Source organism: Mytilus californianus, unplaced genomic scaffold (genome assembly GCF_021869535.1).
Source record: "Mytilus californianus isolate M0D057914Y unplaced genomic scaffold, xbMytCali1.0.p SCAF_4, whole genome shotgun sequence".
Lineage (NCBI taxonomy): Eukaryota > Metazoa > Mollusca > Bivalvia > Mytilida > Mytilidae > Mytilus > Mytilus californianus.
Genome location: NW_026262690.1, coordinates 37,495,356 through 37,520,143, shown reverse-complemented (window position 1 = coordinate 37,520,143; position 24,788 = coordinate 37,495,356). Strand labels below are relative to the sequence as shown.

General features: G+C 31.8%; 2 protein-coding genes across 3 annotated transcripts in view; one reads left to right on the top strand and one right to left on the bottom strand.

The window, feature by feature from the left end:
• The window catches only part of LOC127698259 (disks large homolog 1-like), a 428,947-nt gene that overhangs the window by 212,414 nt on the left and 191,745 nt on the right, over positions 1 to 24,788 (top strand). The gene's annotated exons all lie outside the window — the stretch shown is intronic.
• LOC127698278 (mannose-6-phosphate isomerase-like) lies at positions 351 to 23,934 on the bottom strand. The gene is made up of 8 exons (XM_052201669.1): positions 23,891 to 23,934; positions 21,608 to 21,735; positions 17,282 to 17,482; positions 14,736 to 14,877; positions 13,947 to 14,132; positions 10,847 to 11,020; positions 8,899 to 9,116; positions 351 to 4,998 (listed from the first exon to the last, which is right to left on the bottom strand). Exons 1-8 carry the CDS (start codon positions 23,907 to 23,909, stop codon positions 4,783 to 4,785), a joined length of 1,284 nt encoding a protein of 427 aa, XP_052057629.1. The 5' UTR covers positions 23,910 to 23,934; the 3' UTR covers positions 351 to 4,782.

Genomic DNA, 24,788 nt, shown 5'->3' with positions numbered 1-24,788 from the left:
AGATAAATAAAACAAGTACACACATTTTCATTCTTAGCATACCCCTACTCTTAATTTAAAATATCAGAAAACAAAGAGTAGTTGTCAGATCCGAAAAGCACTCAAATGTAACAAATCATCAATGTTGAGCTTGTGATGCTGTGTAAAAAATCATTATGCACAGTTGCAGTGGAGTATTGGCAAACAGGAAGAAGGTGTCTAACAGGTATTTAAACATTATATCTCATCAATCTCAAGTTGCTGACCAAATATGAAGTAGAAGCTGAGGAGAGTGGGACAGATATTCGAATGGACAAGGTAAATGCAATATAAACTCTATGCCTAGAGATGGATATAATAATAATAAGACAACATTTTAACATTTAATTGATTCTATTTTGCAAATCAAGATGTGAAATATTTCAAAACAAATATCAATTTATTTACCAGTATCTGTTAAATTCGACCTTGATCTGGAACAAAACCAGTTATGGGTGTTCTTTTCAAAAAAATAAGATGTACAACATTCGATAAAATGCAATACATGACTATTTGAAGGTGAAGGAAACAAGAAGTTACAGGTGATGTCATACAAAGTATGCATCCATTTGAGGAAACATTCAATTCTTTAGTAGGTATAATAAAAATCAAAAGAATTCTCAAACAGACATGGGCTTCCCAGCTGATATTAAAATAGGGTACATGGTACAAATCATTATCATAAAGTTAAAGATAAAATATTAAATCATTCCTTAATACAAAAGCTGAGTAATATGCTACAAAAAATTCCATGCTCAGTTGGTATCATAAAAGTTCTAAATATTATCAAACAAAAAATGTCTGCCCAGCAAATCTGAAAATCCCTTACACAGTAGAACATAACTATATGAAGACAAAAACAGACATTACCATGGTTTAAACAATCAAAAGTGATCGACATCACTGGTGGAAATATTTGATAACGTGTTGCATAATTTCATTCATATTTTAGTCAAAAATTGGTAGTTGACAAAATTTGCTTTAGTATAGCACTATTATAGATCTTCTGAAAGATAATTATTTTTTTCAGTAGTTAAATGTGCTAAACCTGTATCAAAGTCAGTGCATCACTAAATTCTAATAACTATTTCTTTAAAATTGCAATTTTAATATTTGTATCCATAAATTCATAGTTTTAAGTCTGAGCAATACATGTTTTGAAACAGAAGAAATTACAGAATAAAGTTTCCTTTAAAAAAAAAGTTTCCAGTTTCTTTTGTTTAAAGTTTTCCTTATTGTTTCGAGCAATTCATCTGTAATTGTAACCTAAATTATGGATTAATAGCTTACAATTATGGCACTGATTTTGTAACTGCTATTATAGTTTTCAAGATTTTTGCCTCGTCAGATTTTCTCAATATATATACAGATTTTCAAGATAATAGACCGTAGTGGATTATTGTTCCTTTGACCAAGATAGTTGTCAATCTTATTGGTAATGTATCAGTACTATTACTTAATAAAAAAAAAGTTCAAACTAGTCAGCAAATTGATAAAACTGATGACATTCATACCTGAGTAAACTGCTTAATAAATTGTTTTTCTATTCATTTGTGCATATTTATATAGACATGAGAGCTACTTTTCAGCGTGTATAAATTTGGTGGCTAACCTGGTTCACATTCTATTCAATGATGATTATGCCTTAGGAAAGAATTGGAACACTAGTTCCAGTCTTCCTCAAATTAGCAACAAAAAGACAAAGATGGTCCACAAAAGACAGTAACTCAATAACACAAATAACAAAAACATCTAGAGTTTAACAAAGGGTCACACAAAGTTTACTTTTACAAGTTTCAAACGAAATCAGAATTTAATTTCAGAATTTTCTGATCATCAAAAATATCCAAGATTTGTAGGTAGAATTTTACTTTTATTTCAATCTGAAGTAAAGAAATTGCAATCAATGTAATCCTATTTGATTAATGACCATATAATATTCCCCAGATAATTTGACTTGGGATTTACAACACTTAATGCATAGTTTGAATAAAACTATAGATTATTTTACATACTGTTAAAGTTTAAGCATTCCATGTGATTTTATCTTTCTTATAGGAAAAGTTTAGGATCAGAAGATATTATATTTTCAATGAAAAGTATGACCAAATCTACTGAGCTTAGAGACAGAGGTTAGCTGATTTACTGATAACAATTCTTATAGACTTTTTTAAATATCAGTTTTTCAAGTTGTCATGTTTAAAAGAAAATCAAATTTCAGACTTTATTTTACAAAGAAGCGACTGGAACAACACATTATAAAACTCCATCCCAATGTAAGGTTCCATGGTAAACCAAAATTAAACTCCTAGGACAAATGTGCAGCTATTCATTATACAATAATACACCACATATCAGCTCATTATCTGCAAGAAAGGCTAACAGGTGAGGACAAATCTTATTTAGGATGACATTTTAGTATTCATGTTGTTGAAGTAAGTCAATAGTATGTTAACCACAACAGAGATCACCACATAAAAATGTTCAACGGTGGAGCTCATAAAATAAGGTTTTTAACAGTTTAAAAATATTTATATTTCAAACCTTTTGCAATATTCTTATCAAATATATGTACATATATGAATACATCTTAATTTTATGACAAAAAAAAATAAAACTTAGTCATTGTCTTTCAAATTAATTATACTGATAAAGAATATTTTCCAAACTTATCTCATATAAACTCAAAATTCAAGATTTATTCTGAGATAATCATATATCAAGTTCATCAAATATTTTACATATAGATTTTAAAAAAAATATATAACATGCACCAAAGCTGCCAATATTACTTAGTTACATGGATGTGGCAATCTTTAATATAAACAAATCTCAAATGACAAGATATTGAATGAATAATGGACAACCTGACAAAAATTTGAAATTAAGCAGAAAATACATTATACAATCCTGTAAATGTCCAAACAATCCATACAAACAGTTTTAATTTTAGTCAATAGGACATGTAATTCATATAAATGACAGTGTTCTGCCCAGGTAAAATGTTGCATGTTTCACACATCTTTTTTTCAATACTAAGCATGAAAATAAAGTAACTGTGTGTATCTTTTTGTTGTTTACATTACCAAAATGTTTGTAGATAGTAGAGAAAAAGTCAATTACTGTTTTTAGATTGATAGTGTGTGTATATAAATCAAGATTTTCAGTTATCTGTTCTCTGGCTGTTGGAAGACCGAATTCACAGCTCATAAGGAATTACACAAAACGACAAATTAAGGGAGGATCACAGATTTTTTCCATGGTCCTTCAAGTTTGAAAGACATAAAGACACCTAGCTTCCCATTAGTGCTAATTGGTACCAAATAACTATGCTGTCCAGTCAGAAGCTATGAAAAAAATAACCATCACAGGTTCCAGAATGAGTAGAAGGAGGTACGAGAAGTGTAAAACATGATTAATATTCTAACTTCTAACAGTTTGTGGTGTGGCTGTTCAATTAAAAAAAAAATTAGTTAAATAGATATTAAATATATATATTTAAGATTGTTGCATCAACATGATTGCCAGTTTAGCAAGCGTAGGGTCAAGCACCCAAATGGGATGTTATATCCAACTCCCAAAAGGGTTTTTTAAATTAATTTTTCAGTTTTATAGTATAACAGTGGAAAATACGGCAAGATATAATTAAATAACTTTTTTATTAGCAATTTTTCCGAATAGCGGATTGGTTTTTTAGATTGATCCCTTAGAAAAAATAAAGATTTACATAGGGATCAATTCATAAACACTTCTTCAGATATGGAAAAATCATTAACCAAAAATTGCTAGTACTGGTCTGAACAAACACATATTGTAATACTTGACCCAAAATGAAAATAAAGAAATTGGACGGTATCTTTATGTTCCATTTGGGATATTATTCCCAAAACAGATTTTTATATCCCAATTCAGTGATTGCTACCAACCTGTTTGCTGCTTAAAAATATTCCCCCCACTGACACAGAATTTTCAGTCATAAAAATTATTCAAATGAGTGAATTTGACAAGCAATTGCAAAACCTGGGCAAAGCAGTGATGAGATAATCAAATGATTCAAAGATTCCAATGAAAACGTACAAATGGTGACCTATAGTTATTATTTCTGTGTCATTTGGTCTCTTGTGGAGAGTTGTCTCATTGGCAATCATACCACATCTTCTTATTTTTATAAACATGAAAATGTAGTTTTCTATGGAATGAAATTGGCTTCAGCATGAATAAAATAACTATAGGTGTTTGGACATTACATCACACAATATAACAATTATAAATGCAATCAATCCTATTATGTAAACATATAAGACTGAGGTACAGTTTGTAACTAAAAAGAATGGATATATTCAAATCAAGTGTCAACTTTCCATATCTTCAAAAACATTTTTATGAGATTTTTGGTTGAATCTATTTTGAATTGTTTTCCATATATTATCTAACTTTTTGCAATTTAATTATCAAATTTTAACCTTAATTTTTCATGATACATTATTCAAATCATTAACAAATTCCTATTCTTCAAACTGAAGCAACATATCAGGTAGCTTAGGCACTGTATAGTAAGTAACCTAACAGTTATTCATAAACAATCTGTCATTTTCTCAGGAGACTCATCATGAATTTTTCTTCAAAAAAATATATGTGAGATTCTCACTGAAATCTGGAAAGCCGACACCTATGCATTTATCAAAACTAACAAAACTTAGAAAAAAAATAAGCCCAAAATAATCATATAAAGCCCTCTATTGTTAAAACTCCCTGAAATATTGGTCAAAGACCAGCCAATGCTCTGAATATCAACATTCCTTGTGAATGAATATCTAGATTAACTGTCTCATTAGCAGATATAAACAGAGTAGATCCTGCCCGAACACCTAGAGGTGCGCTTAATGTAGAATTAGTGGCAATGCCTTCACCGCTCTGTACCATTACAATACTAGCACTGTCTAAAGGTTGCAGAGTTGCTTTAGTACATCCACTTGATACCTACAATAACAAAATGCTGTAAAATTAGATCACTGAAAACTGAAGTAGAGCAAGCTCACAAAATGATACCAGCCTGTACTCATATTCATATACAATTTATTGACCTTCTCCAAAAAAACAGATATTTCAAACAAATTCTCAACAAACTTCTGGTGGTGTGCAACAATGATATCAAGCATCGCATATATATCCTTCAAGGCATTCAAAAGTTCTCAATTGGACCACCATCATAGTTGAATATGGGGATAAATGATAATTATAATTTTCAATAATTGAGTCTATGAAATTAGTATCTTTTTTTATGGAAAACTTTTTGACCTCACTTAAAGAAATGACTTTGAACACAACATTTGTCCATTTTGTATATATAGATAAAGATAAGGAGATGTGGTATTACTTCCCAATGAAACAACTATCCAACTAGTCCAAATGACGTGGATATAAGCAATTATAGTTTTTTAGCAATTCTCCCCTAACCTGACAAAGTGGTGTAACAGAACAACATAAGAACAAACTGTAACTAGAGGCTCTCAAGAGCCTGTGTCGCTCACCTGTATCGACTGTTGTTTGGGAAATCATGTAAAATAAGGTTAAAATCATAATTAATAGTATAAGATACCCTAATAATGCTTGAGGCCAAGTTTGGTTTAACAATAGTTACTGAAGACCCCTTATCATTATTTAAATTAATTTTCAAGTTGTGACCATTTGAAATTGTTTTTTTTTAATTTTCCCTTCGACTTCTATAGTAAACCCCTATGTTCTATTTTTAGCCATGGCGGCCATGTTGGTGGGATGACAGGGTTATCGGATACATTTTTCAAACAAGATGCCCTATTGAAAATTGTGGCTAAGTTTAATTCTATTTGGCCCAGTAGATTGAGTGAAGAAGACTTTTGTAAAAGATTACAAAAATTTACAAAAATTGACTATAAAGGGCAATAACTCCTTAAGGGGTCAATTGACAATTTTGGTCATATTAACTTGTTTGTAGGTTGTACTTTGCTGAACATTATTGCTGTTTACAGTTTATCTCTATCTATAATAATAAATAAGATAATAACCAAAAACTGCAAAATTTCCTTAAAATAACCATGATAACCAATTCCATGAATTCAGGGGCAGCAACCTGGTACATCTAAAAATTTTGGGGCAGATAGATCTTGACCTGATGAACATTTTTACCCCATGTCAGATTTGCTCTACCGGTATACGCTTTAGTTTCAGAGATATAAGCCAAACTGCATTTTACCCCCTCCCCCCCCCCCCCCCCCCCGTGTTCTATTTTGAGCAATGGTGGCCATCTTGGTTGATGGGCAGGGTCATCTGATAAAATTTTGAACTAAATACCCTAAGCATGATTTAGGCCAAGTTTGGTTTAATTTGGCCCAGTAGTTTCAGAGGAGAAGATTTTTGTAAAAGTTAAAGGACAACGACAGGTGATGAGAAAAGCTCACTTGGCCCTTTTGGTCAGTTGTAAATAGCTAAAAATCAGTTGTTAATAGCTTAACTCATTAGATTGGTACAAAAACACCTAACATAAAAACAATAGACACAAAACATCAAAATAAAAGTACTCAGTTACTGAAAGCTAGGTCAAAGCCAATTACAACTAATAAATAAATCACTTTCTACAAGACATTTCAATGGATATATAAACACTTACTTTTTTTGGTGTGAAGTACTATGCATTTGTATAAATTTTAGGGTAATTCTACTTAAATACTATATATGCCATGCATACCGGGTAGATAAAACAAGGAACAGTGCAATACTAGTTCCTACTTTATTTGCATCAGGGCTTTTCCAGAAAAAATACCAAGGGGTCACAACTCTAACAATCTTGATGGGGATCAATTTCATTATTTGTATTGTTAGTATAAAAATAAGAAGATGTGGTATGATTGTTAATGAGACAACTCTCCCAAGTCCAAATTACATAAAAGTAAGCAAATATGGGTCACCGTATAGCCTTCATCAATGAGCACAAACCCATATCGCATAGCAAACTATAAAAGTTTTACTGAAAAAATAGTTAGAATTCTGATAGTGCTACCCCTAAATAAGAATTATTTCTGACTTGCAAATGAATACTGTCAATTTACATTACTGAGGATTGTTTCAATGAAGACAATCCATCATTCTAATCACGATTTTTATTGGACAACATCATATATTTTGAGGGGGTAAATTCCATGGTTTACCAGTCTGTAACTCAGGGAGGCCACCATTTTGAAACAAAATAATCAGATGTCTAACCTATTAATCTACTTTTTGTTAAATTTTATTTCATTTTCAAGTATACATATATAAAGCTTATGAATGTCTGGTGTATTGTTTGATGCTGGAAGTATATCTATGACATACTGCTAAGGGTCAAAGACAAGAACTTTTCAAGTAATTTTTGAATTATGAGATCTTTACACAGAAATGAAGTCTTAAAAAGAATGTTTTGTTTATTTTGCCTTAGATTGGAGATAATTTGTATTTTAAGCTTGGCCTATTGAAGCCAGGTGCAAAAAATCAAATTCTAGAAATTTGAGAAATTCCTATTTGTCAAATAGGCTTTGACAGGTATGTTGATGATATCAATTTCATTATTTCACTAGTGCTTTAAGTGCACTGCACTATTGGGAAAAAATGTTTATATTTCTTTTGGTGCATAACATGAACAAAGTTTTGGAACATTCAAAAACCAGAAATATTTCATTATTTATTAATTGTTCTGAATATTTTGTTATTTTTTGTTCTTGAAGTATTGTTTAAATTAAAGGGTAGCAGTCATAATGATATGAAATCATTAAACAAAGCACTTTAATTGATTGCAACATAAACAAGTTAAAAGCACCATATGGTGTTATTGGCTGGAATTACCCTGCTAGTGAGAACTATGACTTAGTGGTCATGAAACGTAAAATGGTACAAAAAAAAAAATAACATGAAAAATAGTCAGTACATGTATTTCATGTGTTTGCTAAAAACTTTTATCTGCGTTTAACAGTGTATTTTCTGTTGAAAAAAAAATTCTCAACTGATATTTCAGAAGCATGAATAAGCTAAAATTTATTTCGATGTCCATCCATGTGTAGTTCATAAAAATAATTAGTATATTTTTGAATGGTTAAAATGAATTCTTTGGAGAAAAGTGTTCTATTGCTTGATAGTCAGTACAGTTGTTGATAGTAGCATGCATTACAGTTGTAGTCTGCATCCTCGAGGCACTTTATAATTAAAAAAGAAATAACCTCAGTACAATCCAAAGTAAATAAAAGGCACACCTGTAACTGTATTGCTCTCTTGGTGAACAAATTGCCAGTTTTCTAATTAGGACTTTATATGCACATACTAAAATTAACTCTTTGAGTTGCTGACCATTTTTGGAATTTACATGTTCAACCTAGCTGCTATAGGTTTTTCAATAACAACCAAAACTGATTTTTTTTTAGTAAAATTCAACATTTCAGGGGCAATTACTCCAAAATAGGTTGCCAGACTTTCTCTAATTTTCAGGGTAGATTCATCTTGTTGTAATGAACCTTTTAGCAATTTACTTTTAACCTAGCACCTATTGTTTTCATGATAACAAGCAACAACTGCTAAAAATTGGAACAAATAAATGTTTCAGGGGCAATTACTCCACAACAGATTTTTCTTCAATTTTCAGAGTGAAATCATCCTGTAATGCTGATCATTTTTTTCAATTTGCACTTTTAAACTAGCTCCTAAATTTTTGAAACAATGGCAAGAAAATCCAAAAAACAAGCATTCTGTGAGTATTGCATGGCAACACATAGTCCCCCACCGGTTACAAATTCATTGGCATGATTCTTATTTTCTTCTTTTTTCTTTGGATACAAATTTAACACCATTTTAATATACTTCCAGATAATAGGAAATTACCTCTATAACATTGACTGCAAAATCATATATAGGTGGTGTAAAGTAGATCTCCTCTATTCCTGATTGGGAATTATCTATTTTTGATGGTTTTAGTTTTGTTCTCGAAATTGGACGGCCTGTATAATCTAACATTTCACACAGTGTATGAACATCTCTAAACTTTGGTGTAAGTCCTGCTCTAACTACATTATCAGAACATGCCATACATTCCATACAATCTGTGAATAAAAATAAAACAATTGTTAATTAAAGAACCTTCAATGAGCAAGCTTACACAACCCTATACCCCCAAATATAATTCGGAAAAGCTTATGGTGACAGGTTGACAGAATCGATTTTGTAGGTAAATATAGATTCTAGCACTGCATCGAGGATGAAATAATATTTCACCACTCGAGACAGTTAAATTTTTAAATTTAAAAGGTAAGGTTGGCCAAGCATTTTAAAAACAGTCGACTCTCATTATCTCAAAGTCAGCTTTTGTCTTTTATTCATTTCTTTGCACAGTTACAATTTTTTCCTGTGGTTTTTAGCTGAGAGAGTAATTTCCAACCAATCTTGGCGTTATTTAAAGTTGACAAAATTGTTCATTCTCGTATACAAGTGATTTTAGAAAATTTAGATTTCTTTTCATTTTTCTGCAAGAGAAAATACAAAAAGATTAAAGACGCCGATTGAGTAGTTTTGAGTTGATCACCAACGGAAATCTTCTAAATTCCTACTTTATACACAACCAAGCTCATTAGTTTATATTAAGGGTTAATTGTTTTTTTTAACATTTTAAATAATTTTTCATAAACTATAACAATTTATCACTAATTATTTATCATGGTGATCAAAGATAATCTTATGTAAACACTCGTGAAAAAAGAATGTCATAAATCAATACAATGGTCAGTGACCGGAAATCTAATTACACATGTATTGTCAGATTAACTCTTCAATCCATTTAAATCCCTGAGGTCATGTTTTGACATTTGTGTATTAGTTCGAGATAAATAATGAATTTTGAATGCTTTTGATAACCTTGGGACCATAAATTTAGATCGAGTCAGCCGAAATTTCGACTCATCGGGAGTCGAAATACATACATTTATATGGAACAAAGTTTGGGACCGCGAGAGAACTTCGACTCATCCTAAATTTCGAGACAACAAGGGTTAACTATACTTAAAATTCAATTGTCGAGCGTAGAAATATAGTATTGCACGAGATTTGGTAATAGAATATGTTTCTCTAATGACTTTTAGACGATATGCAGACACAATTAATCCTTTTTTTCCCTAATGATCTGCAAAAAAATGTGTTCTTTTTATGTTACTTCATCAGGCATGGTCACCTTTTTTCATGACTTCACAATAGGAAATAGAAAATCGGCATTATAGAAAATTTGTAATTCATTGAACACTTAATTTCCTGATTCATCTGTATCCACAAAATCCACGAAAATTGGTATCCAACAAATAATAATGATTCCACAGTATTATATATTTCTGCATAATTAAAAATTATTTTGGATTCCATCAACCATTTAAATATTACTTTTTAAGGGCAAGCCAAACACTAACATGGACCGTTGTGAAACATCAGTTTACTGAAAATATGATGGCCTATTTATTTCACTTTCAGATTTATTTCATTGTAATCTGTGAAAATGAGGTCAAAGACACCTGTCAAATAGAATCTTAAAACAATAAGGTATCAGTATACAAAATATGGAGTGACATACAAAAAAAGATAAATCTGAATAAGTGGGTCTTCATTCTATTTCAAAAAAATTTCACTTGGTACCAAATTACTAAATCAAATATTCCTGTTAGAATCATGGAGGATAAGGACTCTACTTCCAATTTACTTGTAAGATTTATCATGTTTTTAAATTACTTCAAAAACAATCTGTTCAAATTAAAAGTTAAAAATAACTAGTCAATGTTATACATATCCTTACCTCCTGATAAATAAGCATGAGGATAGTCAGCCTCCAGAAAGATGGCTTCTCCTGGCTTCAGAGTTATAATGTTGAGGAAGTAAATAGCAAAATTACCAACATCTCCAGGAAATTCTGTGTTTAGTTTCTGTAACATTTCTGGTATCAAAATACTGGCATCCTTGCCCTCTGTATCTACAAATGAATCAATTAAATTTTGCTTCTGTAAATTGGAAAAATCAAGTCTGTAGGTACTTAAACCAAGAAATTAAAAAATAAATGTGGAATGTGTCCATGGGACACAGATGATGCCCCCACTTGCATATCATATAAAATTATAAACAGAACGGAAAAAAGTGACCCTACCCAAATTTGTACTTGATCTGATTTATGTGGTAATAAGTATTGTGTATAAATTTCATAAAATTTGGTTGAGGCAAACTTAGGTAAGAGAACGGAAACGAAAAATTCAGCAATTTTCCACTTGTAAAGGGGCATAACTCTAGAACGGTTAAAGTGACACCACTATAATTCAAACTTGATCTGTATTTTGTGATAATAAGCAGTGTATAAGTTTCATAGTATTTGGTTGAGGCAAACTAAAGTGAGAGAACGGAAACAAAAATTCAGCAATTTTTCCCTTTGTAAAGGGGCATAACTCTAGAATGGTTAAAGTGACACCACCAAAATTCAAGCTTGATCTGTATTTTGTGGTAATAAGCATTGTGTGTAAGTTTCATAGTATTTGGTTGAGGCAAACTAAAGTTAGAGAACAGAAAGGAAAAATTCAGCATTTTTTTCATTTGTAAAGGGGCATAACTCTAGACCGGTTAAAGTGACACCACCATAATTCAAACTTGATCTGTGTTTTGTGGTAATAAGCATTGTGTATAAGTTTCATAACATTTGGCAAACTAAAGTTAGAGAACGGAAACCAACTTTGGGACGTACGGACGGACGTAGGGACGGAAGTACGTACAGAAGGACAAGGGTAAAACTTAATGCCCCCTCCGCTACGACGGGGGTATAAAAACCTTGCATAATTGAAAATTCTCAATCATCTTTCCCAAAAATATTGAACAGAGAAGAAGGATTTAATTTCCTTCCAAAGAGGGAAGTTTGAGATCTAAATATCAAAGTGCTTGTGAGCACTGGAGTGTAAAGATTGTATTCATTTTGCAGATAAAACTAAAAATTAAGCATTGCATTTTATTATGCATTGGAAGGCAATAATATGAATTGGAGATATAATAGTAGATTCAACTACAATTATGTATAAAGGAAGATAACTTTTATTTTTAAGAAATTATTGATATTTTTAGAACAGATACTAGATTCATGCACCATGCACAAATTATGTAATTTTCTTGACAAGTGTGTCGTTATACACATTATTTTGTAACTTAAATATCTGAGCATATATTTGATTGATGAATCATGCTCATAGGTAGAATGTATAGAATGCTGTGCTCAATGCACTATGTTTTGTGTATATCAACAGTAGTGACAAAATATAGGAATTTATAACTAATAAACAAGCCATATAAGGGTTTTGATTAAATGGATGCAATCTTTACCCAAAAAACAGTGAAACCCTGCTACAAAGTCATGTGCCTATCCAAAGTAAAGTACCCTGTTAGTTATTGTCTCAAAGGTTCCGAAATATGCCTTGACGACCTGACATGGCAGACAAATTAAGGTTCAGTCAGACAAGTATATTGCCAATACGAAATGTCAGACAAATGTTTTCAAGTTTTATATGTGATCTTCATATCTGCCAGGTAAATTATATTTTGGTTAGGAAAAATTTTTATTACCTGACCTGATGTCAGTCACAAATTTCAAACTTTCGAGAAGACTAATATATTTTTTAACTTTTGTGGACTTTAGTGCTGATGGAAGATCTTTGTTATACTAATAAAATAAAACTGAAATGTACTTTTCATATACTAATAAAGCCTTATTAGGTAATCCTACATGTAGCTTTAGAGTCTGGTAAAGATTTTGTGTGATAACTTTATAATATTTGAATTATAGCCACCAGAAATATATCATAAGATTTGACAATACTGATTTAGTACATTTCCTACCAAAATTGTCTCCCTTCAATTTCAACTTCTTGTTGACATGTTGACCTTTTGACAATATGGCTGTTTTTATGAATCATAAAATGCTATTTCAAATCCAAGCCATCTTCTAATAGTGTTGATCAAAAATAGTATTCAAATACCTTTTTATTGAAGATTGGATATCAAACTAGATATTTTGATATTTACAAGATTTAGTGTTTCGTTTTTTCATTGAAGATTTTGTAAATAGCGATTCGTGGACAAGTTATTGTCTAATACGGGCTTGTAATGACTCCCTGAACAACTGGAATGCATCCCTTTAGCAATGCTGATTGAACAGTTTAGAAGAAAACACTAAACAATAATGAAATAATCGTAGAAGATTTAAAAGAGGGATAAGAACACATGCTTAGAGAAGGAGGTATATGTCAAATCGTGACTTCGTATTGAAAACATAGTTGTCCGACCAGGTTTGGGTTATTAAAATGAACTTACTGGTTTTCTGAAATTCTCTCTTTAATTTTCCCGCTTTGATTAGACAAGCAGGTTTCCATTTGGAAACAGTTTTTGTTTATTTTGCGGGGGAGAGGGTAGAAATGGGATTCACTGCAAAATATTTTACAGTCACCAGCTGGGCGATCAGGATGATAAAATATATAGGCCTAGCCGAAAATCTGGTCGCCTTGGTCGACTGAACCAGCGTTAAGTTTAGTCCCTGTATGTTGCCATAAAACAGTCTTATTTTCATCCCTACTATGTGCTTTGATGTGGACTGATTATTATTAAATATTGTGCCATTCAATTTGCTTCAGTTATAAGTGTTGTCTCATTGTAGAAAGATGTATGTTGGAGCAATTAAAAGATATATATCTGAAAATAATTCACTTCAAAAAGACACAAAAATGATCTATCCCATATTATGTGCCAGTATCTGAAACTATGTCAATCTTTGTTTCTATGGACAACTGATTCAACAAGAAAACACCTCACACCTTCTTGGTAATCTGAACTAAATTATGCTTTTAATAATAATATGTGAAAGATTATCTTACTGAATTGATCAACAAGCATAAATAACTTCTTTAATTCCCTCTGCACGACATCTGTTTCTTGTTGCATCAGTCCTGTAAAGCAGTACTTCATAGCTTCTCTGTGTAGTGGCATGTCATTAGTTTTACTTGCTGTAATTAACTTAATGGCATTCTTACTACCAACTACTGTTCTAAATGGTTCTATTTCTGCAAATACATGTTACTGTTATTATAGCAATTGTCATGATTGTAAAGGACAGTTCAATAAATACAACTTAAGGAATAATGTACTGTTATTTGAATACTTACTTACATCAATCATTTACTTTTGCAAATTAGATTACACAATTGCAAAGGTTTAGCAAGTTTGCCACTTCAATAAAAAGGTTATATGATATACATACAGTATGGGCTCCGTCAGTTAAATTCATTTTTAATCAGCAGAAACTCTCCTATGTTTGTGCTGCTTAAAACTTATAATACAACTTTTCTGAATGAAGTTTATAACTAATGATTTTATTTCAATGATTTTTTTCTATATATATGGGCCTTATATTGAAGAGATATCAGTAAAATGTATCTTGATCTGAAAATTGCGATTGTAAAGTACTGCAACTCTGAAAATCATACTGGACCTATGTTTTGAAGTCAGTAACATTCCATATAAATTTCAATCCATTTAGTTCAACACAGAACATTTATTAATTTGATGCACTGTAATTCATAAAAGATGTCTAAGTGAAAGCATATAGGTAATTAAAAATATTTCCTCTGATAGACATGACCCTAAAAATCTTTATTGATGCTCACTTGTTAAAAAGTCTGCCACTTCTTGAATTGGTCTAAATCCACACATGGCTTTAAATGGGGTCAAAGCAATGGCCATTTCCGGTTTATGATTTGGATCTTTGTAGATGTCTGGTCTCTCTTTGTGTAGCTTTTCTGAATGAACCTGTATAGATAAACAACATCATTATACAAAATGACTTTTCTGAATGAACCTGTGTGAACTAACAACATCATTATACAAGATGACTCTTCTAAATGAACCTGTGTGAACTAACAACATCATTATACAAGATGACTCTTCTGAATGAACCTGTGTGAACTAACAACATCATTATACAAGATACTCTTTTAAATGAACCTGTGTGAACTAACAACATCATGATACAAGATGACTCTTCTGAACGAACCTGTGTGAACTAACAACATCATTATACAAAATGACTCTTCTGAACCAACCTGTGTGAACTAACAACATCATTATACAAGATGACTCTTCTGAACGAACCTGTGTGAACTTACAACATCATTATACAAGATGACTCTTCTGAACGAACCTGTGTGAACTTACAACATCATTATACAAGATGACTCTTCTAAATGAACCTGTGTGAACTAACAACATCATTATACAAGATGACTCTTCTAAATGAACCTGTGTGAACTAACAACATCATTATACAAAATGACTTGAACGAACCTGTGTGAACTAACAACATCATTATACAAGATGACTCTTCTAAATGAACCTGTGTGAACTAACATCATTATACAAGATGACTCTTCTAAATGAACCTGTGTGAACTAACAACATCATTTTACAAGATGACTCTTCTGAACGAACCTGTGTGAACTTACAACATCATTATACAAGATGACTCTTCTAAATGAACCTGTGTGAACTAACAACATCATTATACAAGATGACTCTTCTGAACGAACCTGTGTGAACTAACAACATCATTATACAAGATGACTCTTCTAAATATTCCTGTGTGAACAAACAACATCATTATACAAGATGACTTTTCTGAACGAACCTGTGTAAACTAACAACATCACTATACAAGATGACTTTTTTAGATGAACCTGTGTGAACTTACAACATAATTTTACAAGATGATTCTTCTGAACAACCTGTGTGAACTAACAACATCATTATACAAGATGACTTTTCTGAACAAACCTGTGCAAACTTACAACACCATTATACAAGATGACTCTTCTTAATGAACCTGTGTGAACTAACAACATCATTATACAAGATGACTCTTCTAAATGAACCTGTGTGAACTAACAACATAATTTTACAAGATGACTCTTCTGAACAACCTGTGTGAACTAACAACATCATTAGACAAGATGACTTTTCTGAACAAACCTGTGTGAACTTACAACACCATTATACAAGATGACTCTTCTGAATGAACCTGTGTGAACTAATAACATCATTATATAAGATGACTTTTCTGAATGAACCTATGCGAACTAACAATATCATTATACAAGATGACTCTTCTGAACGAATCTGTGTGAACTAACAACATCATTATACAAGATGACTCTTTTTAATATACCTGTGTGAACTAACAACATCATTATACAAGATGACTATTCTGAATGAACCTGTGTGAACTAACAACATCATTATACAAGATAACTCTTCTGAACGAACCTGTGTGAACTTACAACATCATTATACAGGATGACTCTTCTAAATGAACCTGTGTGAACTAACAACATCATTATACAAGATGACTCTTCTAAATGAACCTGTGTGAACTAACAACATCATTTTACAAAATGACTCTTCTGTATGAACCTGTGTGAACTAACAACATCATTATACAAGATGACTCTTCTAAATGAACCTGTGTGAACTAACAACATCATTATACAAGATGACTCTTCTGAACGAACCTGTGTGAACTAACAACATCATTATACAAGATACTCTTCTAAATGAACCTGTGTGAACTAACATCATTATACAAAATGACTCTTCTGAATGAACCTGTGTGAACTAACAACATCATTATACAAGATGACTCTTCTAAATGAACCTGTGTGAACTAACAACATCATTATACAAGATGACTTTTCTGAACAAACCTGTGCGAACTTACAACACCATTATACAAGATAACTTTTTTGAATAAACCTGTGCAGAACAACAGCATCATTTATATACAACATAACTTTTCTGAATGAACCTGTGTAGATTAACAACCTCATTATACAAAATGACTTTTCTGAACGAACCTGTGTAAACTAACAACATCATTATACAAAATGACTTTTGTAGATGAACCTGTGTGAACTTACACCATCAATATTTATTTACAGAAACCTTTAAATTGGCTAATTTTTCAATAAATAAATACATAACCTTAAGAAGTACAGAATTTGCAGGAGGGTCATTGACTTTGGGTGTTTTTACCAAATTTAATCAGGGTTATTTTGTCAAAAGTAGACCATCTATCTTAAAAATGATAGGAGGCTGTCATATAATTTTATAAAATTAGTATTTATCATTAAAATAAAGGTCATTAAAATAAAGGTCAGCTTACCTTATTTGGATGTGCCTGTATAGACAAGGAGTTATTAACAGACAACACCTTGAATAAGAATGGAAGGCGGCCATTAAAGTACTCTCTGACCTGTGAACCCAAACAATCTACATTCTGTTTAATCCAATCTTTTAACTTTCCTTTACACTGACCATCTTTGTATATCTCTGAAGGTCCATTAGAATGGGTTCCCATCCATAACTGTGAAGAATTAAGTTATTGTATTTTATTAGCAATATATTTTAAGTACCACCATGACTATGACAAAATTTACTGTTAATTCAGAAATTATTGTAAGGTTTTATTAATGTGAATAATATGACTGGGTGAATATTGCATTCTGATACATATATCTGTATGCAGACTTTCCCAAAATCGCAATAATTAATCTCGCATTTTTGTCCAATCTTCAAAAATCGCAATAATATCTGAATTTACAGTACTTTCTTCACAAGAAAAGGAAAAATATATATGTTTTAAATACTTATATCAATCAAGTGTTTATCATGTTGCTGAGTTGTACCATGCACAAAATTCTTATAACTCATGGGCATGTATTGGGAATCATATGTATGTTATGATATATGACCATACATATTGTTCACTACAATATCTAACCCAAATTAATAACATACCCCCAAAATGAATGGCAATATTCAGTGTTTTTATATATTGAAATGCAATCTCCTGACCACAAAGGGTATCATAGAGTTGTTTCATCTCAAATTACAAGTACCCAGCCATGTCCACTTGTAATTGTAGTATTTGTATTTTTATCCATCTGATGAGTTAAGTCTCTTTCAACTGATTTTTATAGTTCCTTCTTATGTTGTACTGTTACACCACTGTCCCAGGTTAGGGGAAGGGTTGGGATCCCGCTAACATGTTTAACCCCGCCACATTCTGTATGTATGTGCCTGTCCCAAGTCAGGAGCCTGTAATTCAGTGGTTGTCGTTTGTTTATGTGTTACATGTTTGTTTTTCGTTCATTTTTTGTACATAAATTAGGCCGTTAGTTTTCTCGTTTGAATTGTTTTACATTGTCATTTCGGGGCCTTTTATAGCTGACTGTGCGGTATGGGCTTTGCTCATTGTTGCAGGCTGTACGGTGACATATAGTTGTTAATTTCTGTGTCATTTGGTCTCTTGTGGAGAGTTGTCTCATTGGCAATCATACCACATCTTCTTTTTTATATCAGTAGCTATATTTGAAAGTTCTCTTAATTTTACCTCACAAACTACATTAACCTTTAACATTGTTTACCACAACTCGCACAAAATTCTAAAATCTTCAAGGTTTGCACATTATGTGAATTACAAAAGAATCCAATCCCAATAGTCAAGCCATTTCCAACTGATTTTTATAATTTGTCCTATTGTGTTTTATTTTTGAAAAATGTATCCCATTGCAATTCATATGATAATAAAAACATCACAATAATTTCTGTATTTACAGTAAATGGTCTTTTTGGTAGGAAATGACATACAAATCTTCAAATAGGTTGTACATATGATTCAAAATTGCATAAACAAGGGTGGTCTTTATCTTTGAAAGAAGCATATATTGTATATTGCATTCTTGCAGATAGCCTATACAGTACAAAATGGCATACAAAAAGGTCTTTTATATGCTACAAAGCAATCATGGTACAAAAAAGTTATGGAAAGAAATGGAGAGAACAAAATGCTTTTGATATAAAATTACTTTAATTGAAACTCATCATTTTAAAGTTTCAGACCAAATATCAAAAAAAAAAATGAAACTTAAGAAGCAGTTGGCTAGCTTGACCCTTATTTCTGGTGTCAAGAGGCAAATGATTTTAAGATTGAGTCTGGGTTTGACACTAACTTAATTCCTTAATTAACCCATACTAGCCCTAGGTCTAGTTAAATTTTCATTCTACTAGCCCTCCATCAACATCACTAGCCCTTCAAGGCACTTGAATTTGACACGACCCTTGGTAAGGTTCTGGGGGCATGCCTCCCTTAAAGTTTTGAAATAAATGAAGCTAAATTCTGTGTGATGTGTATAACAAATTTTTCATTTTGGGAATGGGTAAACCCTGAGGATTTTTCATGAGAGTATACAATATCGTACGAGTAGAAAAAAGTGGGTTTTCATCAGCTTTTACCATGTTTACGTGAAACCAGGATTTGTTTACAAGTAAAATTTCTGGTTTTAAACAAAATTTGTACTAGCCTTGTGGGACTAGTGTGGTGAAAACTTTACTAGCCCTTCCTAATTTGTACTAGCCTTGGGTAAGTGGGCTAGCATTAGTGTCAAACCCTGATTTGAGAGTCAAGGCCTTTGTGTGGATTCAAAAACCGAAATGGGGATTGGGAGTAGATGGTTCAAGGCTGAAACCAATGTTGAAAAGAGTTTTCAGCATTTACCATTGTTTACAGATACAAAAAGTCTAATTTCATACATGTTTAATTGACTGATAGTTGTTTCTAGTAATAAATATTGCACATTCAGGACAAAAACAATTAAGTTATAAATCAATAGATAGTAACTGCAGGTTTGGTCGATCAAGATTAACCATGGCAACTGGAAAAGGAGGACATGTTAGTGAGTGACAAAAATTTTCCCCTACAAGAGGCATCAATTTGAACATCACTTTTTTTATCATACCTGGCTGTGTATTTCTACATTCTTCACAGCCAAAAGGCCAACCTCCTTAAGCATGGGTTTTACTTGCACAAGGGGGAAGGCCAACTTGAATGCAACTATGCTGGTTAAAAAATTTAATTCTTGGTATTGAAATTAAGACAGTTCCTGATCAAACAAAAAATAAATGTCCACTGCGTTGCACAAGGGGCATAGCTCGTTAAAAATATTTGAACAGCATTTATTTTCGAAAGTGTCAAAGACATTGCTGATATAAACCTATGATATAATTTTTATAAAATTCTGGCAACAATGCAATTTTCCATATAATCGATATTTCCAAAGGGCATAACTCTTTTAAAAATAATTGATCAGCACTTATTTTCGAACTTGTCCAAGACATTGATGATTTAAACCTATAATATAAATTTCATAATAATCTGACAAGAATTGTACACATGAGAGTGCTAACAATGCAATTTTCCATATATATCAATATTTCCAAGGGGCATAACTCTTTTAAAAATAATTGATCGCACTGATTTTCGAATTTGTCAAAGACATTGATGACATAAACCTGTAATATAAATTTCATAAAAATCTGGCAAGAATTGTACAAATTAGAGCGCTCATAAGGCAATTTTCCATATAATTAATATTTCCAAGGGCATAACTCTTCTAAAAATTAATTGATCTGCACTGATTTTTGAACCCATTAAAGACATTGCTGATATAAACCTATGATATAAGTTTCATAAAATTCTGGCAAGAATTGTAAACATGAGAGCGCTAACAATGCAATTTTCCATATAATTAATGTTTCCAAGGGGCATAACTCTTTTAAAAATAATTGATCGGCACTGATTTTCGAACTCGTCAAAGACATTGCTGATATAAACCTATAATATGAGTTTCATAAAAATCTGGCAACAATTGTACATGTGAGAGCCCTAACAAGACCGGACAGAGGGACACCCTTTATTTCTATGTCCCCTGCAACGCATTGCGCGGGGGACAATGACTGACAGAATAATTATCACCTCTAAACACATATTTGTACAGATTGGGTGATCAGCAATGTCCTTGTCTTGTAACTTTATAAGTTTAGGGGTTGTGCCAAGATGCATGGATAGATAATAACTGGATGAACTATGAACTCTGCCTCATATAAATTGAGGCACCTCTTGTTTGAATTATATATTAATTACTAAGTATAATTTGTCCATTACTGTTTGAATTAAAAAATGGAAATATTAGGTTCTACATAAAAAAAAAAATTTTCTGAAACAAAGTTTGTCTAATACTCTTAATCTGTTTTTAACTTAATCATGAGGACTATGTCCAATGTTTGAAACCATCTTCTTCTATTTTGGAATACATGTTGTCTGTTTAATCTCTCTTCATACCCGTCTCTATTGTATAAATTGTCAAACATTTGGTGAAGCAGTTGCTTCATTGCATCAATGGAAGTTAAACTAAAAGTATGAATGGACATAATAATAATAAATTCTTTATTTAAAGAGGGTAAACTCAGTTAGTTACAATAAACTAATCTTCCCTGAGGCCCTCACATACAAATTACAATACAATCAAAAACAGATATTCAGACAGGAAAAAAAAAGAATAATTCAGCCAAATACAGAATCCCAGCCACTCAATGAGTGCGGGTATAAAAACTACATTAATTTTGCATGTCAACAAACTAAATAGTTTACCTCTGCATATGGTTTATTTTCATCAATTTTCAAATTTTTATCAGCTGATGCAGCAAGTTGTGCTACAGCACTTGAAGATCCATGTTTTCCCCATGCATAATTCTGTACAGAACATCTTATTTCAAAAACTGAAAAAAAGTTCAATACTTTATAAAGTAATATTACAGGAATAAAGCATTCCAAGTTATAAATATGCACAAGACAAGCAGACTACCAAATAAATTGTATACTTTGGATTTGTTTATTTCCTTGGGTACTTGTTTTCGTGGATTAAGAAAAACTTGCATTTTTGTGGATATTTGATTTCATGGTTTTGCCAAGGTCTGCATGCCTATAGATAATTGTTGTATTCCATTGAACATTATCAATGTTTGCCTATACCCAACAATGTCTAAGAAATCCAAGAAAATGTGTATCCCATGAATTATAATGAATTCACATTTACAGTAAGTGTCACTGTTGAACCTTAGCATAATTCTACACTTAAATCATATTTTTGAAAGCTAAAATGGTAAAGATCTTATTAAACAGTTACATGAAATTTATGGCTAAGTCTAAAATATGGGATTCAAATAAATTCAAATCATATCATGGGACCTTTTGTCACTAGCTACAAATAGTTAGTATCTTATTCTTTTAGCTAAAACTTAACCATGTTACATGTAATAAAGTACTTGTGGTTAAAATATAAAAATATGGACAAAACTACCTAAACAATTTTATATGTAAATATATCTATATGTTTAAAAGTCTTAGGTTTGTGCAACGATAATGATAACACATGATAGAGTGGTGGATAAGGTACCAGCTTGGGTGTTCAATCCTCATCTGGCAATTCTGGGAGGAAAATATTGCTCTACTGTATTATTTCTCTAAAAAGAACTTTGATATTGTGTCAAAATGGGTGCAATTTAATTATCACCATGCATAAAGCAGAAAAAGCTGACAACACTCTGCTGGGACTTAATATAACCAAATGTGGGTATAGTAAGATCTTACCATACAAATCCTTGATATAACATTGTATATCAGGTGTCAGCACTACAGTAAAAAGAAGATGATGAAAAGACCACTTAACATGATTAATATTGAGAAACATGACAACTCCAGCAAACTCAGTGAAAGCTGCTCTGAAAGGCTCAGCAGTTCTTCCTCCACTAATGACAGCTGTCATGTAATATTTCTTCAAAAACTTTCATTGCAATTTTAATATTTGAAAATAAACTGTTGACACAGAGATTTGTCTTGCCTGACGGAAGAAAATTAAAAAAAAGACAATCTAATGGACAGCAACATTGCTAATCAATTTAAATCGCTGGACAATGACCTAGGGGGCTGGGCCTCTAAATAGTCTTCAAACTGATATGTACTGATAGTAATGCAACTTTTAGAAAGCATCATTGATCTATCACAAGTGGTTCCTATAAAACTGACTTAAGCAGAAAACTTAACATTGAAAATTGCTAATAAATTGAAAGTCAATAGACCATGAACTAGGGCAGGGCCTTGAAATAGTCTTCAAACTGATATGTACTGATAGCAATGGAACTTTATAGAAAATATCATTGCTCTATCACAAGTAGTTCCGAACAGACTGACTTAAGTAGAAAACTTAACATTGAAAATATCTAATTAATTCAGTCACTGGACCATGACCTAGGGGGCAGGGCCTCGAAATAGTCATCAAACTGATATGTACTTGTAGTAATGCAACTTAAAAGAAAATATCATTGATTTAATCATTTATCACAAGTAGCTCCTATCTGAGATAACACATGTTATAGTCTCAGCTCCTATCAAACTGACTTACACAGAAAACTTAACAATTGTTAACACCGCTGCCAATGCCGCAAAGGCAGGAAAAGCAACACCTATGTCTCACTCTGCAAGACTTTTGTCGCAGGCCAGACAGAAACTAAATATCCACATATATGTACAAGTCACAGGCCCTTATCTCAGATTTGTTTAACCTACTTAGCTTTATATCAAGGTATAAAAGTAATAAAAACCAAGACAAGTGCCTGTGATAAAAGTAGTGTTTCTGGCTTTTTTTTCAACACAACTGGGGTTAACACACATATTTGCCCTTCATGATGTATACACACACACGGATTTTAAGTGATTTCCATATTCGATCAGAGTTTTATATCAAATGGGAAAATCCTGTTCGTGCTTCAAAATCAACGATTTCGTAGTTATATCCACTCATTCTCAACTATGTCGCATAGAATCGAACAGATTCCAAATTTAACCAAACTTCTGCAGAAATTCACTTATAAATACCCCTTTCAGTGTCTCCCATCGTGTCTTAGCTATGAATCCTCCGAAGAGAATACTCTATTCGGGTGCTAGTTGACTTTATCATAGCTCTGTGTTATTACATGCCTCTTGATATTTTCCCGCGAATTTATCTGATTCTGAAAGATTATACAACTCTATTGATCTCTATTAGAGGCTATTATATCTATGATTATACTAACTCTTATCGGCGGCTTCTACAAAGCAAAATGGGCTGAAGTCAATAATCTTTAAAAAAAAAAACACTGAACAGAATAATATTTTCAAAATAACCTGTAAATATGTAGAGGGGGATGAGCTGCTGTCCAGAATTGGGTAACTTTATGAGCTTCATATTAAATTGGAACTGGCTACGGTTACATTGAAATGTAACAATAATAAAAAAGTTATTGTTACATTGGAGACTAAATACCGGAATGCAGGGTTGGGTAAGGAACCGATTAATTACGAATATCACAATAATATTTGTGTCTACGGTTACGTTGTGTTATTGTTACATCAATGCACTTCAATGTATGCTGGGACTAGTAATATGTATTAAAATAAAACTTGAAAACTTTTTACAATATTACATGCAATTTTTTTTAATTTTTATTTACCGTGATTTTGAATGATCTACAATGGCAGTTTTGGTAATAGGTATCACTTCATCCATTGTTCAAAGTATAATGACAGAAATAAGGGTACACTTTTCTTCTTTACATAGAACCATCCCCTTGAACTATATTTTTCGCCTTTGGCACTGCTAAACTGTAGTAGTATCTTGAAGAACATTACAACAATTAATACTTAAAACCATTTAAACAATATATTTGTTGAATAAATTAATAATAATAATAATAATATCATTATTATTATTATTATTATTATTACTATTATTATC